Source organism: Leptopilina boulardi, unplaced genomic scaffold, assembly GCF_019393585.1.
Source record: "Leptopilina boulardi isolate dan_hultmark-lab unplaced genomic scaffold, ZJU_Lbou_2.1 LbouV2_121, whole genome shotgun sequence".
NCBI classification, from domain to species: domain Eukaryota; kingdom Metazoa; phylum Arthropoda; class Insecta; order Hymenoptera; family Figitidae; genus Leptopilina; species Leptopilina boulardi.
Window position 1 is genome coordinate 885,839 of NW_026137665.1, and position 15,331 is coordinate 901,169.

Here is a 15,331-nt window from a genome sequence, read left to right on the forward strand (position 1 = left end):
GTGTAATATTATATATTATTAGTAAATAAATTGAAATTTTTATTCAAAATGATTATTTAGTTTTAAATCCTTATAATGAAATTTAGAATTTATTATTTATTCAGTTAAAAAAAAAATTGGAAAAAAGTTAATAAAAATTAAATTTAATTAAAAATTAAAAAGAAATTTTAATTATAATTGGTTGCAAAAGTTTAATTATTTTAATTACTTCTTTAAATTTTAACTTTAATTCTCTACTTTTTTTAATTTTTTACATAAGAAAGATTTATTTCAAAAAAACCGAGCAATAAAAATTATTGAATTTATAAAATAATTTAATTTAGAAAACAATTGAAATTTTAAAATTATTTTCGACATAAAACGATAAATTACAACAAAAAAAAAATACGTATTTAATTTTTTTTGCAATTTGAAAAAAATAATATAACTTTCCTTATATTCAGTTTATAATTCTGTTATTTATGTTTAAAATAAAATTTGTTTATTATTCATTCACAACGAAATTGAGAGAATGATCTATCTTTTTAATTGAAGAAAGAAAAATATAAACTTTTATTCTTAAAATTGAAAAAAACTTAAAGAAATTATAAAATTATATTTTTAGAACAAAAAAATACATCTCAACTAAAATTTAAAAAACTGCAATTAATTTATTAATGTTGTAGTTAATTTAATTATATAGTTGTAATTAATTTAATTTTAGAAATGAAAAAAATAATTTTAAAAAAAAAATAAATAAAATATACCGAATAATTTCTATTGATTTAAGGATGTTCAATTTTTTGTTGGTTGAAATAAAAAATTCGAATATATCGCAAGTTGGTAAAATAGAAAGTTATACAAAAACAATTCGATATATAATTAAAATTGCAATAAATAAAATAAATATCTAGAAAAAAAAATTTTTTTTTAAATAATATTTTATATTTATTTATTATTTATAAATTTTGCTGTTTTAAATTTTAGAAAAATGAATTTTCCGTAAAATTATAAATATTTCAAAATTCAAATTCGATTTAATTAAAATTATTAACAAAAATATATTTTCTAATAAATTAAAATTATATAACTTTCAATTTTGAAAAATAAAAGTATATTTGTAATAATTAAAAAATTGATTAAAATAAGAATAAATGATTTTGCTAATGCGGTTACATGGCAATTGTTTCTATAAACAATAATATTATTATTATTATTTTAAAAATATATTAAAATTGTTACTTTCAAATTTGGCGCTTTGCTTGTTGCGCCCCTAGCGGTCGAATCTAAACTGACGTTTCTCTAGTTTGCTCATCAAAAAAGTGAAAGACAAAATTTGTTAGTATTTTTGTTGATAAATTTTTTAAATAATTCTTAATAATAGATATATAAAGTAAGAAAATAAATTGAAAATTTATAATAATCAATGTTTAAACATTTAGAAAAAGTGCGATTCGTTGACATTTAAATTATTCTCTCGTATATATCAAAATGGAGAGCAGTGATGACAGTTAATTGCGTTCAATCGACAAGAGTTGGTGCTATTTACAATATATTATCAGTTTATGTTTTCTCTTCATATATAAGTATATTTTTGTAATAATACTCCCTGATTAATGTTCATAAAGTAAAAGTCAATGATTTATATTTGCTTTTAAATTTCCTCCCAACACTTATTTGATTCGATTGTCATAACCTATAAATAAAAGAAAAAAAAAGGATTGTGTCGGATATATATATAATAGTATAATAGGCAATTATAACAATTATTTTAATCTTTTTTTACAATCAATTAAAACAAAGTGTTTAAATACGTAGTTTTTTTTGATAGTGTTACGTATATTAAGAGTGACTAAACATATTCGTGTATGTGAATTACACAGAAAACAAGATTTTTATTCGCTGACCTATGTTTCTCTTGGAGTACTGATAAGGTGACATATAGATATATTTATTAAATATTTATTTTTATAATACTTCCCCAATGGCAATTTATGACCCTAATTGACAATTTTATAAACTAAAGCTGTGCTGACAGGTGTTTTTTTTAATTGTCATTAAGTGTCAATGTCGATTGACTTATTTTTCTAGAAGGATACGCACTTACAAGTGATGTTTGAAAACTAGTTGGGTTCAATCATTACTGCAATGATAAGCACAAGCAAAATAATGCTGATAAGTAATAAGTAATTCAACTTTGTTTATACTTTATTTATTCTCAGTATCATAAAATTGTGAATATTTTTGTTTTTTTCCAATTTCTAAAATGTTTGCATTAATTATATGTCAAAATTTTATTGTCACTCCTTTTTTTCTAAATTCACGTCATAATGAAAAATAATTTCCTACACTTTAATTAGTAAACTTTGTAAATTGGAACAATTTAATTTTAACATTTAAGAGAACTTTTTTTATTCGCCTAAAGATAATGAATTTATTAAAAAAAAAAGAAAAATATTACCCAACATATGTAATTATATTTGCAATTTTCATTTTATGTTATCATGACAAACTTATAAACATCATCACTTTTAAGTCTGTTTAATGAACAAAAAAAAAAAAAGCAAAATTACGAAAACTATAGAGTGTCATAAAAAATTGTGACACTAGTTTCGGAAAGTGTTCTAAATTTTTATTAGACTTTATCTCATCGATTATTATAAATTACTTATCAACTAAGTTGTCGAGTGTGTTCATCCAAGGTCGGTGGCTCTTAAACAAAGACATGCGACTAATGTAAACCGGATAAAAGAGAATTGATGGATGCAATTAGCATTTTGAGATAACTATACTTATACATATAAATTGCTTATTTAAAGCAATGTAAAATTTTTTTTTTAATTCAGAATTTAATTTAAAAAAAAATTATTCATTTCAGGAAATATTTTTTAGTTTTTTTTTTTTTTTGCACAATGAATAATGATTTTTTTTTAAACATTTAAAAACTAAAATTTAGAACTATTTCTAAAAAAAAAATTTTATTTTAAAAAATAATTTTACTATTTTAAAATTCGAGAAATTTTTTAATTATTAAGACAAATATTTTTCTCTTTTTCAGATCAGTATCAGAGTATATAAATAAATTCTAATTGATCAGTGAACTTGTGGATTATGTATTATGATACAAAATAGAAAACTCCTAGTAAATTCATTAAACTAGGAGTAAGGAGAATTTCAATTGAAATTAAATACAAAACAAAAAAAAAATTAAATTAAAAATGCCTCAGTGTTGTCTAAGTCACAGAACTCAATTATGGCTGATATTTTTAACAATACTTCTCTTCAGCAATGTGGAGGGCGATATTTTAGTTTTCTCAAGTGCAGATCGTCATCAAATCGAAGAAGAATTCAGAGATATGCCAGCACGATTTGGTGGACAAATTCCACCTGAAGGAGTCAAAGTAAATTTAAAAACATCTATTTTCACTATAATTGAGAAAATATTTTTATTTTTTTTTTTTTTTTGTCAGGTAAATTTGGGGAAATAACAATTTTTTACTTTTTGGTAAAGTTCACAACGTTTATGATCAACAGGCCTTGGATTATACGACTTTTTCCGAGTTTTTTTCGACTTATTTTAATAAAATGAGACTTTTTCTACTTTTTTTAACATTTAAAAAAAAAATTTAAACAAAATACGTTTTTTTTAGAATATACAATGCAGATTTTCTTCAGATCTTTATTATTTCAATTATTTAACAAATTTTTAACCAAAAATTCTTGGTTCTTATTTTCAAATTATTATATTTTTGTCTGCAATTTCTAATAATTTTTTTTAGTGAAATCATCAAAAAATTTTAAATTAAAAATCACTTAAAGTTCAATTAATTTCAAAAATTTTAATTGTAAATCTTAAACGTAGCTGAAGTACGCAACGTTTATATAAACGATTTTTAAAGAAATAATTTTTTAAAATGAAAAATTCTATAATTTTTTGCCTAAACAATATTTCTTGTAGTTTTCATTAATCAACAAATTATAAAAAAATATTTTTTAGACAAAAAATTATAGAATTTTTCATTTTAAAAAATTATTTCTTTAAAAATTGTTTATATAAACGTTGCGTACTTCAGCTTCGTAATTTTAAAAAATTAAATTACTTTTAAAAAAAATGTTATCTAAAATTATTTGATAAATTATTTTTAGTTCTGTAAAATTTAATTATTTTATGAAAATTAACAAAATCTTTTAAAATTCAATTATTTCTAAAAAAAATTTCAACTTTAACTCTTCCAAATTAGAATAAATTTCTTAAATCAGACTTCAAAAAATTATAAAAATGGAACTTTAAACATTTTTTTTTTCTTTAGAAATTTGTTTTTTCTAAATAAATTTTCTTGATACACGGGAAAAAGAAAAACGTTGGATTAATACCGTTTTCCGATTGGTTCAACGGCAAGGAGCGCTGTAGGCAGTGTCTGTTGGATCAACTTACTTGTAACAATAGATGGACAGTAGGTTCAACAGTAAAAGTCTGTTGAATCAATGCCGAAATCGTGACAGGGCCCACTGACGTTGAACCAATCGGAAAACGGTATTAATCCAACGTTTCTCTTTTTCCCGTGTAATATTCATTATAGAATTATTTTCATTACAGAATTAATAAAATGAATTTAATATCTAATAACATTAGTTATTTAAAGTAAAATATTCATCAATCAATTAAATTTGGTTGAAATAAAAAAATCGACTTTTTTTGAAATGTAAATCGACTAAAACAACTTTTTTTGTGTGCCATAAAGTCGATCCAAGGCCTGGATTAACGATTCAGAAGAAGAAATATTTTCCTATTAAAATTATTATAATTTTTTGTCAGTAAAAAATTTTTTAACGTTTCTAGATCAACAAAATTTTTAAAAGAAACATTTGTAGGTAAAAATTTTTTTTTTATCATTTTCCGCATGAAAAGTATTTTTTTATTTTTAATAGTTGATCATAAACTTCATCTATTTAAAATTTTCCTCACACAAAATTACATATTTTCATATTTTCTATAATTGATTTAATTGACCTAAATTTGAATTTATAAAAATTATTCATGGTTTTAAAAAATTATTTATGTCAAACAATGAATCTAAATTTAAATTCGTTGAAGTATTTTTTGGTTAAAATTGTAATTGATCTATATTTAAATTTATTTTAATTCAATTAATCAAAAATTCAGTTTATTCGAATTTGAATCAAATAAAATTTTAATTAATTGAAATTTTAATCGATTAAAATTTCAAGTGATCCAAATTTTCAAATACTTCTAATTTTTTAAATGGTCAAAACAATTTTTGTTAATCAAAATTTTTCCTCAAATGCAAATTTAATCGATTGAAAATTAAAATTAATAAAAGTTCAATTTGTCTAAAAATTAATCGATTTAAGTTTCAAATTATTAAAATTTTAAATTATCCAAATTTCAATTTGTCAAAAAATTTTATTGATTTTAATTTCAAATTATGTAAATTTCAATTTGTCTAAATTTTAATTTAATTAATTACTTTACAAAATTACAGAAAATTCGGTTAATTAGAAATTTTTACATTCAAAAATTCGTATCACTTAAAATTCTGTTGAATGAGAATTATGCTAAATTAAAATTCGGTTAAACTAGTATTCTTTGAAATAAAAAGTTTGGTAAAAAAAAAATTTGTGAAATAAAAATTCTGCAGAAATAAAAGTTCGGTACAATAAAAATTTTGTTGAGTAAAAATTCGTTAAAAAAGAAATTTTATTAAAGGCTAATTCGAAAAATAAAAATTCATCTAAAAAAAATTCAAATTATCTGAATTTTGATTATTGAATTGAAATTATCCAAATTTTAATTGATTTAAGTTTCAAATTATTATTCGAATTTTAATTTGTTAAAATTACAATTGACTAAAGTTTTAAATTATTCAAATTTAAATTGAATTGTTCTTCAAATTATCCGAATTTTAATTTTTTCAAATTGAGTTTTAAGTTTTTTGAATTTTAATTTATTTAAATTTTAATTGATTTTATTTTAAAATGTATCTAAAATAAAATTTATCTAAATTTTAATTTAAGTTTCAAATTGTCCAAAAATCAATTTGCCCAAATCTTAAACTCTAATAACACTTTAATCATTGTTGAAAATTTTTTTTTAATACAAATTAGTTATTTTGCGCATTAATTGGTTTGATTTATAAGGTTTTTCTAACTTTAAATTATTAGATTTCCATTTAATACATTTTTTATTTATAAAAAAAAAGAAAATTAAAAAATAAACAAAATTTATTAGCGTAAAAAAATAATTAATATTTATTTGATTTATAAAAAAAATTAATAATGTTAGTAATTTGATGCACAATGACCTTTATTTATTTAATTTACTTAAAAATATATTTTTTTTTCGACAACAGGGCATGATTGTTTATGCAGATCCTCCATTTGCGTGCTCAAATGTAAAAGAACCACCAAATATAACAGGTTACGATGGAAAATGGATACTTTTAACAGCACGTTTTAATTGTAGTTTTGAAATAAAAGTTAGAATGGCTCAAACAGCTGGTTATGATGCCGTAATTGTACATAATGTGAATAGCGAGGAACTAGGTAAATATTATTTAATTTTTTATGTGTCATTTTTTTTTATTAATTAAAATAATAATGATAATTAAAAATTGACAAAAAAATATATATATATTACAGAACCAATGTCAGCGAAAGATTCCGTGGGAATTGAAATTCCGTCAGTGTTTGTTAGCGAACTTACAGGACTGATACTCAAAGGAAATTATCTTTACAATCATCTTTATTTTGTATTGATAAATGATGATTTACCTTTTAATATCAATACACATTTATTATTGCCATTCGCTATCGTCGTTGGTCTATGTTTTCTTATCATGGTCATATTTATGGTAAGATTTTTTTTTTCACGATTAAATTTGTTTTATTTTTTCTTTAATTGAATTTTCTTTAATTTGAAAACAAAAATGTTTTATTTAATTAAATGAAAATTCATTTGTTTTTTTAATCTCAAGTACAAACTGACAAAAATTTAATCGATTGAAAAGTTTTTAATTTATTTTTATCACTTTTGTTAATTGGTCAAAATATTAATTGTTTTTTATTTTATTAAAAATTAAATTAAAATCAATGGATCGAAATTTCAATCTATGAATTTTTAATCAATGAAAATTTTAAGTAACAATTCAAATTAAAATTCAATTTTAATTTTCATTGATTTAAACTTTTATTGATGAAAATGTCAATCGATTTAAAATTTTATTCATTTAAATTTCTAATAATTTTAACTGATATATTAATTTTACTTCATTATAATTTTAATTAATCGGAAATTTCAGTTTAATTAAATTTCAATTTATTTAAATTAATTAAAATTATTTTTAAACGATCTAAATTTTATTGGAATTTTATAATCGATCATAAATTTAATCAAACAAAATTTAAATTATCTAAATTTTAATCAATTTATTTTAATTAATTAATATAAATTTGAAATATGAAAAAAAATAAAAAAATTTTTTTTTACTTTTGCTCTATTTTAAGGGGATGAAAAAGATACTGTGATTCCTGTTATAAAATTTTATTTTGTATAGTATTTTTTTTTTTGATAACTTTTAATTTTCAGATCGTTAATTGTATAAAAGATAGACGAAGACAAAGGAGGCATCGTCTGCCAAATTCTAGTTTAAAAAAAATTCCCACACATAAGTATACAAAGGGCGATCCTTATGAAACATGTGCGATTTGTTTAGATGATTATGTTGAGGGTGAAAAATTACGCGTCTTACCTTGTGCGCATGGTAAATTTATTTTTTCTTTCCTATAAATAAATATAGTATTTTAGAAAATAATATTAATAAACAAAAAATACAAAAATATTAATATAGAAAATTTACGATTATAAGAAAATAATAAAAATATTTCTTGTAGCTTATCATTCGAAATGTATTGATCCCTGGCTGACAAAAAATCGACGAGTTTGTCCAGTTTGTAAACGTAAAGTTTTTGCAGCCGATGAAAGAGTGATAACCGACAGTGAAAGTGATTCAGAGGCGGACGATTCAACGCCCTTAATTCGAAATGGGCATTCAGGTATTTTTACTATAGAGAAAAATAAATTTTAATGTTGCCACGCTATATGAAAAGCTGGAAATCGTGAAAAAAAATTAGGGAATTTTCCTTCAAAAACCTGGAAAACTTTCAATTTTCAATATATTGTCTCAGTCAAAAATTAGTTTTATTGCCTTGTTACTTTGCTCAATTGTCTTATTTGAAAGCAAAAAAATTCCTAAAATATTAATTTATTTATAAAAAAAAAAAAAAATTATAAAAGTATCTTTAAAACAAATTAATAAATTTTAATTTTTAAAGTGGGGGTTTTTAAAGGATTTTTTATGTACTTTTCAATACAAAAAAATTTTTTTTTACAAAATAATTATTACTATTATTATTATTATATTAATTGATTATTGTATAAAAAAGACCAAAAAATTAGTTGAATATTAATTTTTAAACTTGCCTGTAAATTTAAAAAATTTAACAGATATTAATTATATTTTTCTAAAAAGTTAGTTTTTTTCATTAAATATTAATTAATATCAACATCAAGTATTTTTAATGTACTTTCGTATGAGATGCTAACTTTTTATTTTTATTTTATAAGAAACATGAAAAAATTCACCATATAAGAATTTTCCATGATTTTAAACACTAATAACTTTATTCCAAAAAAAAAAAAACGAAAAAATTCAGTTTTTTTTAATATTTAAATTACACCTTCTTTTTCATTTTATGCCCTTTCGAGGCACGTGACACTTTTTATTTTTTTATTGAATTTAAAAACTAAAATGCAAGTAATTTTGTAAAATTATACAATAAAAAAGAAAAAATTAAAACAAATTATTATACATTATTTTTCAATAGGTACACAAGGTGGAACTTTTGCTGCTCAAAGAGAAAATCCCTTTTCAAGAGCTCTTGCTTCTCAAAGTGAAAATCCCTTCTCAAGAGGAGGAAGAAGATCACAACAAGAAAGACAAAATGATTCAAATAGTTGCTCTGATTCGGAAAATTCAGCATTATTAAGTTCGGATTCGGACGATTTTATGAGTGTTCACAATGCAGAATCATCCGGTACAATGTTCACTGTTTCTGACAGTCACAGTATCAATGGTAAGAGACTTAAAAATACATTATAAAAATGAGAAAAAATTATTTTTCACTTAAAAAAAAAGTAAAATTTATTTTTGATTTTCTTTTTTTCTTTGGTTAACAATTTAAAAAAGAATGCATTTCACCAATCGTAAGGGCATCAAAAAAGCTATAAAAACTGATATCAACAAAATATTACAATTTATTATTTAATAAAATTTTTATTGTTTACTATTTTTTAAATTACCTCAAAAACTTATAAAAAAGTAAAATATTTGTTTAAAATTGCTTACTACTTACTACTTAATTTTTGTCTTTGAAAAAAAAATTTAATTTATAATTTGAAATAAAAAATGAAAATAAAAGAAATAAAATTTGATCTTGAAATTCGAAATAAAATTATTAATTTTGTATCTCAAAATCAGATTTAAATTCTTTTTAACTGTCTTTTTAAAATTTATTAAACCAAAATTTGGAAGGTTTAGTTGTACAATTTAAAAAAAAGGATTTTGAGTCAAAATTTTTTGCCAAAGAATAATTATTTAACATTTTTTTGCGTTTTTTCTTCAAAGTTATGTAACAATCGTAATTTTTATTTTTCATTTTTATTGACAATAGCTCCCTTTTCTCTTTAAAAGATTCTCTACAATTCTGATGTTGTGTTTTTTTTTGTTTAGTAATGGTTTATTTAAAAAATATTAAAAGTACAATTTTTATTTGTTTATTAACTTTTGAATTATTGAATAATTATTGAATTGAAAAAATTATTGAACTATATTACCTATTTCCACAAAATATTGTTAATAAAATATGTATTCAACGAATGTAGAAAATTTTTCAAAGAGCAAAATAAACTATTGTTTATGGAAATTAAATAAAAATTAAAATTATTTACAAACTTTAAACAAAATAATATAAAAGGTGAAATAATTATTATTTGATAACAAAGTTTTGCGCAAAATAATTTATATTGAAAATTGTTGGACTGAATTTTTCAAAACTTAATAAAAATAAATTTATAAATAATTTTATTTGCTGTTAAAAATAAGTTTTTAGTTATTGAGTTTATGTTAATGGGGGCTAAGAACTTATGAAATAAAATGAATATGTTTCATTTTAATACTATTTTAAAGTTTCATATTAAGTTTCGATGAAAAATAAATATAAAATTTTTGCTTTATCATAAAAAAATATTTCATGAAGAAAAAATTCCCGGGGTTTTTCCAAATTCCTGATTCGCTAGACACTTTGTATTCTTTTTTTTTTGTGTTTATTGATAATTTTTGTGTTCATTTCTTTCATTTAGGCGAAGTGCCAGATCTCGAGCGCTCTGTCAGCAGTACAAAGCCACATACTGTGAATGTTTACACCGAAGAGGAACCATCATTAACCGTTAATGTTTTAACAAAAAATTCTACAACCCCTCAAAATAGTGCATCATTAAATTCAGCACAAGTGGAAATTGAAGAATTACCAACAACAGCAATAAGGCCAGGTCAAAGTGAAAGAAATCATAATGTGGTATAGTCTTTTTAAATTTTTAAATTTTACAAAAAGAAAAGATTAATTCATTAATGAAGATTTTTTATAGTAAAAAAAATATCACAATATAAAAATTAAAAATTGTTAATATCTCGATTAGTTTTAATCGAGTCGAAAGATGATAATAATTTCTTTCAAGCTATCATCAAAGAAAAAATAATAATTGGCTTTTTATTTATATCGATAATTTTATTTTTCCATTTATTATTTCTTGTGGTAATTTTGACAATTACTGTATATTTTAAAAAAATAGAAATCGATAAAATTGTGAGTAAAAATAAAAGAAGTTCATAAAAACTGATAAATCAGTTGATTTGCTGCAGTCAATATTTTGCAAAAAAAACTAAATTGTTTTATTATGATAATAATAATAATATTAAATTTTGATTATTTCAAAAAACAAAAATTGTGTGATATTTGAAAATATATAATTAATGAGAATTGAAAGGGTGACAGAACTCGAAAATAGTTATATATATGTAACCTGTGATTCACGGAAATGTAAATAATTTTTTTTTTTTTTTTTCTGTTAATATATAATACGAAGAAAGACCAAAAGTTATATGCAGGAGATTTTATTTGTAGATCTATGAAAACTAAAAATAGAGATAATATATTTTTTTCATTTTTTTCTAATAAGTATTTCTTTGATAAAAAAAAAAAAATAATTTTAATTAAAATTATTCATTGTTTTAAATTAATGATTTTTATTCTTGTTGTAACAAAAAAATTCAAAATGTTAAAAAAGAATAATAATCATGAAAAATATTTTATTTTTCCCCAAGTTTTGAAAGTTTTGATTAATATAATATTTATTTTGTCTTTGATATAGGCAAAAAAAAAAAACTTTTTTTTCCATATTATACTTTAATGAAAAATTTTTTTCATTAAAATTATATGTATGCAGTTTGTTTAAATTTACAAAAAATAAAGAAATGTGATGTAAAAGAACGTTTTTACAAATGTACGTATTCAGAATTTTCGTTTTATATGTTTCTTTTCAAATTACCTGTCTCGCAAATATTATTTTCTTTTCAATTTCAACGGTGCGATAAATTAGAGCTTTTACACACAAGTATATATATATATACATCATTTTGGTGATGGGTAAATAGAAAATAAACGACTTTTTTGAATTCTGAAAAAATACGTGAGTTTGTATAAAGTATTGTAAATATACTATTATTATAATAATATATATAATATATATATATAGTGCAAAAAAAAATTATGCTGTTAAATGTAACATTTATTGCGTAAAATTTTTTCTCTTTTACGATATTTACTTATGTACGTAGTTAATGTTATCAACAGTCACAATAATTTCATCGCTTTTTAATAATAAAAAAAAAAATAATAATATTGTTTATTTGAAATTGTATTCCAAACAAACAAACAAAAACTGAAAATAAAGTGTATTTATATTTTTTATCCTAAAGCTTTTGGGTACAATTTTTAAAAAAAATTGAAAAAAATTTTACTTTTAAAAGCAGATTTATTTAATAAATTATTTATTTATTTAATTTATTTAATAAAAATTTTAATAAATATTAAATAAATTTTTTTTAATTACTGATACAATAATGGCTAATCCGTTTTCAAATTGTATAATGAGGGACATCCCAATACCTTGGTTTTGATCATACGGATATTGTTTTACTTCTGCGCGCGCACAATAGAAAGCAAGACTGACATAACCTTAATTTGCCATATTTAAGTAGACAAGTAGTACAGTCAATCCTCCACAATGACGGATCTGCCTAAAATTTCCCCTTCTCTCATCCTTTACTTTGACGGGTACATACGTCATACCCCCCACTACTTTTCCAGGGCTGTATCTGTACATATTTTGTTTGTAACACACTGGGGGATAATTATATTAATTATTATAATAATTAATAAAATAATTTATTATTATAATTAAAATATTGATAATTAGTGTGAAACTTTGTGAAACTTTCCTGAACATTTATTCCAGTGGAACATTTAAATTTTTACACAATTTTCACTCAAAATTGCAATAAAATATTCCGAGCATTTCAAATAAATCTTTAGGAAATCTTTAGAAAAGTTTCGGTGCTGTAGGGAATATATAATCATCTTTTATTATTTTTCATTTCTTAACTCCCAATGAATACGGTACTGAAATTTACTTAAATCATGTAAAGGCGCTCTCACACCTTTTTGGCTGCCTGCAGGTTACCATGGCAACGCATGAGAGTGAGTGCGACAGAAAATTTAAAAATTTGAATATTCAAATTTTCTATCTCACTCACACTCGTGCGTTGCCATGGTAACCTGCAGGCAGGCAGGCAGCCAAAAAAGGTGTGAGTGCGCCATTACGCTATCCATCATTGCGGAGGAGATTCAAACTAAATCGAACCGTCATTTTGAAGGCTCCGTCATTGTGGAGGATTGACTGTAGTAGTATTTCGTTGTTTAAAAAGTCAATTATTCGTTTATTTGTTTTATGGCTCAAGCCAATACAAAGAAGTTGCCGCATTACCTTTATTATACAATTTTAATTATGAAAAAATTCTTTTTGCATGATCTTATTAATATATGAGTATAAGTTTATGAGTTTTTCTTTGTTTGAAGTATCTAAAATTTCTAAAAAAGCGACTGTTACACCGTCCGACACGATTTTTCACACACGAAATAATCAATGATTTTCAGAAACTAGGAACAAAAAAAAGATACCCGTGTCTGGTCGTTTTGCTAGATCAGGTCATTTTTTGCTTTTAGGGGTAAAAACAACCCTTAATTGAAAGGTGATAGGAAATCTTGTACAAATAAATAATTTTTTATGAAACCTGGTATATCGGGGTTTTCCGGGTCGCTGATTACGAATCTGATGTCAGATTTTCAAAATTCAAAATGGCGGATCCAATATGACGGTCGAAATTTATAAATATTAATTATTTTTTATAAAACTTAGTGTCTAGGGGTTTTTGGGGTCGCTGATTACGAATATGATGTCAGATTTTCAAAATTCAAAATGGCGGATTCAATATGGCGGTCGAAATTTATAAAAGTTCATCGAATTCACTTGAAACTTGTTACTTGAAGGTTTTTGGGGTCGCTAATAACGAATATGATGTCAGATTTTGAAAATTCAAAATGGCGGATCCAATATGGCGGTTGAAATTTATAAATATTAATTATTTTTTATAAAACTTGGTGTCTAGGGGTTTTTGGGGTCGCTGATAATAACATAATAACATTTATAAATTTCGACCACCATATTAATTATTTTCCAAAAGGAGGAAGAATCCCTTGCTATTTTTAGTTGACCCAAGATTGCGTTTTTATAGTCCTCTTTTTTAACTCTTTGTAAGTTTTTATATTCTTTTCTTTTTTTGATATAATCTGCTACCAGTTCTGCCGAGTCAAAATTATTCTTTTTACATTTAGTTAATAATACTTTTAAATTTTTGTTTACATTGTACGCAATCATTATCAAACCATGGCTTAGAAATTTTTTTCTTAAAATGAGTATTTATTTTAAACCCTATATTTTCCGCAGTTTTGCTAATTTTTTTTATTAGATTGTTTGACATAATATTGATATCTGTTGAATCCTCGGAGTCTCGCAGTGACTCACTCATACACAATTTAAATTCATTCTTAAATTCCTCTTTCCACTTATATAGTGATACTTCCATATTTTTTTCATTCCTATCTACTTCTGCTAATAATTCGAGTTTAACCAGAAAGTGGTCAGAGTTCGTGTTGATACATTTTACTTAAAGGTCGATTATTGAATGCAAACCTATAAAATTGGACCATACTAAATCAATCGTCGATTTTCCTCTTTCGCTAAAAAAACGTAAATTTCGAAGGGTAGTCACTCGTCGTTCTCCCATTCAAAACTACAAAGCCATTGGATTCCATAATTGAAACGAGTTCCCCCCCCCTACTATCCAGTTTAAAATCATTGTTTAATCTTTTATTATTAATTAACAAATTTTCGGGTAATATATCCGTCGATAATTGATTTAGATTTGCGATTCTTGAATTAAAATCTCCGCCAATATAGATCGGTATATATGGATATTTAATTATCAGGTCTGTAATTATCTCATCGAATTTAATTAAGAAAGTGTCTATGTCCTTGCTCGGAGAAATGTAAACAAGACTGATAATGAAAATAAAATCACTACTTACTAATTTAAGAAATATACAATCCTCGGTGACATTTAAAGTCTTTATTTTATATTTACTTTTATTGAAGGCCACAAGAAGAAGGCCTTCGCTCTTCCTCTTCTTGCTTCCTTCGTAGCCGGGCTATACACTACCTCGAATCCACTCAGATATTTTGTAATTCCGCAAGATGGATCGTTCATTGCCCACGTTTCACTTAAGCATATAATGTCATTTGTACCGAGAGTTGGGATGATATCTTCCACATTTTTAAGACCCTTAACGTTCCAGAAAAGAAGGTTGCGTTGCACTGGCTCCTGTCCATGCTATGTCTCCATTGGTTCCTTATCTTTTCCCGAAACAGAAGGCTGCAAATATGCTTTCTGTGTATTTGTCTGACTCAGCGTTTTGGGTATTATATTTTTACGGGCTTTTTTGTCTTGGGATGACATGGATCCTGGTTTCCTTCCTCTCTTTCTTGACGTTATTGAGGCATATAGAGAATCCTCACTATCTCCATTGTAACAACTTTCCT

The 15,331-nt window shown here is 23.2% G+C and overlaps 1 protein-coding gene across 1 annotated transcript; it reads left to right on the top strand.

The window, feature by feature from the left end:
• Window positions 1–1,267: 1,267 nt before the first annotated feature.
• Window positions 1,268–11,864, top strand: LOC127285782 (E3 ubiquitin-protein ligase RNF13-like). The gene is made up of 8 exons (XM_051311962.1): window positions 1,268–1,913; window positions 3,038–3,380; window positions 6,351–6,543; window positions 6,640–6,851; window positions 7,586–7,760; window positions 7,891–8,052; window positions 8,884–9,132; window positions 10,418–11,864. Exons 2-8 carry the CDS (start codon window positions 3,198–3,200, stop codon window positions 10,636–10,638), a joined length of 1,395 nt encoding a protein of 464 aa, XP_051167919.1. The 5' UTR covers window positions 1,268–1,913; window positions 3,038–3,197; the 3' UTR covers window positions 10,639–11,864.
• The last annotated feature ends 3,467 nt before the right edge of the window (window positions 11,865–15,331 follow it).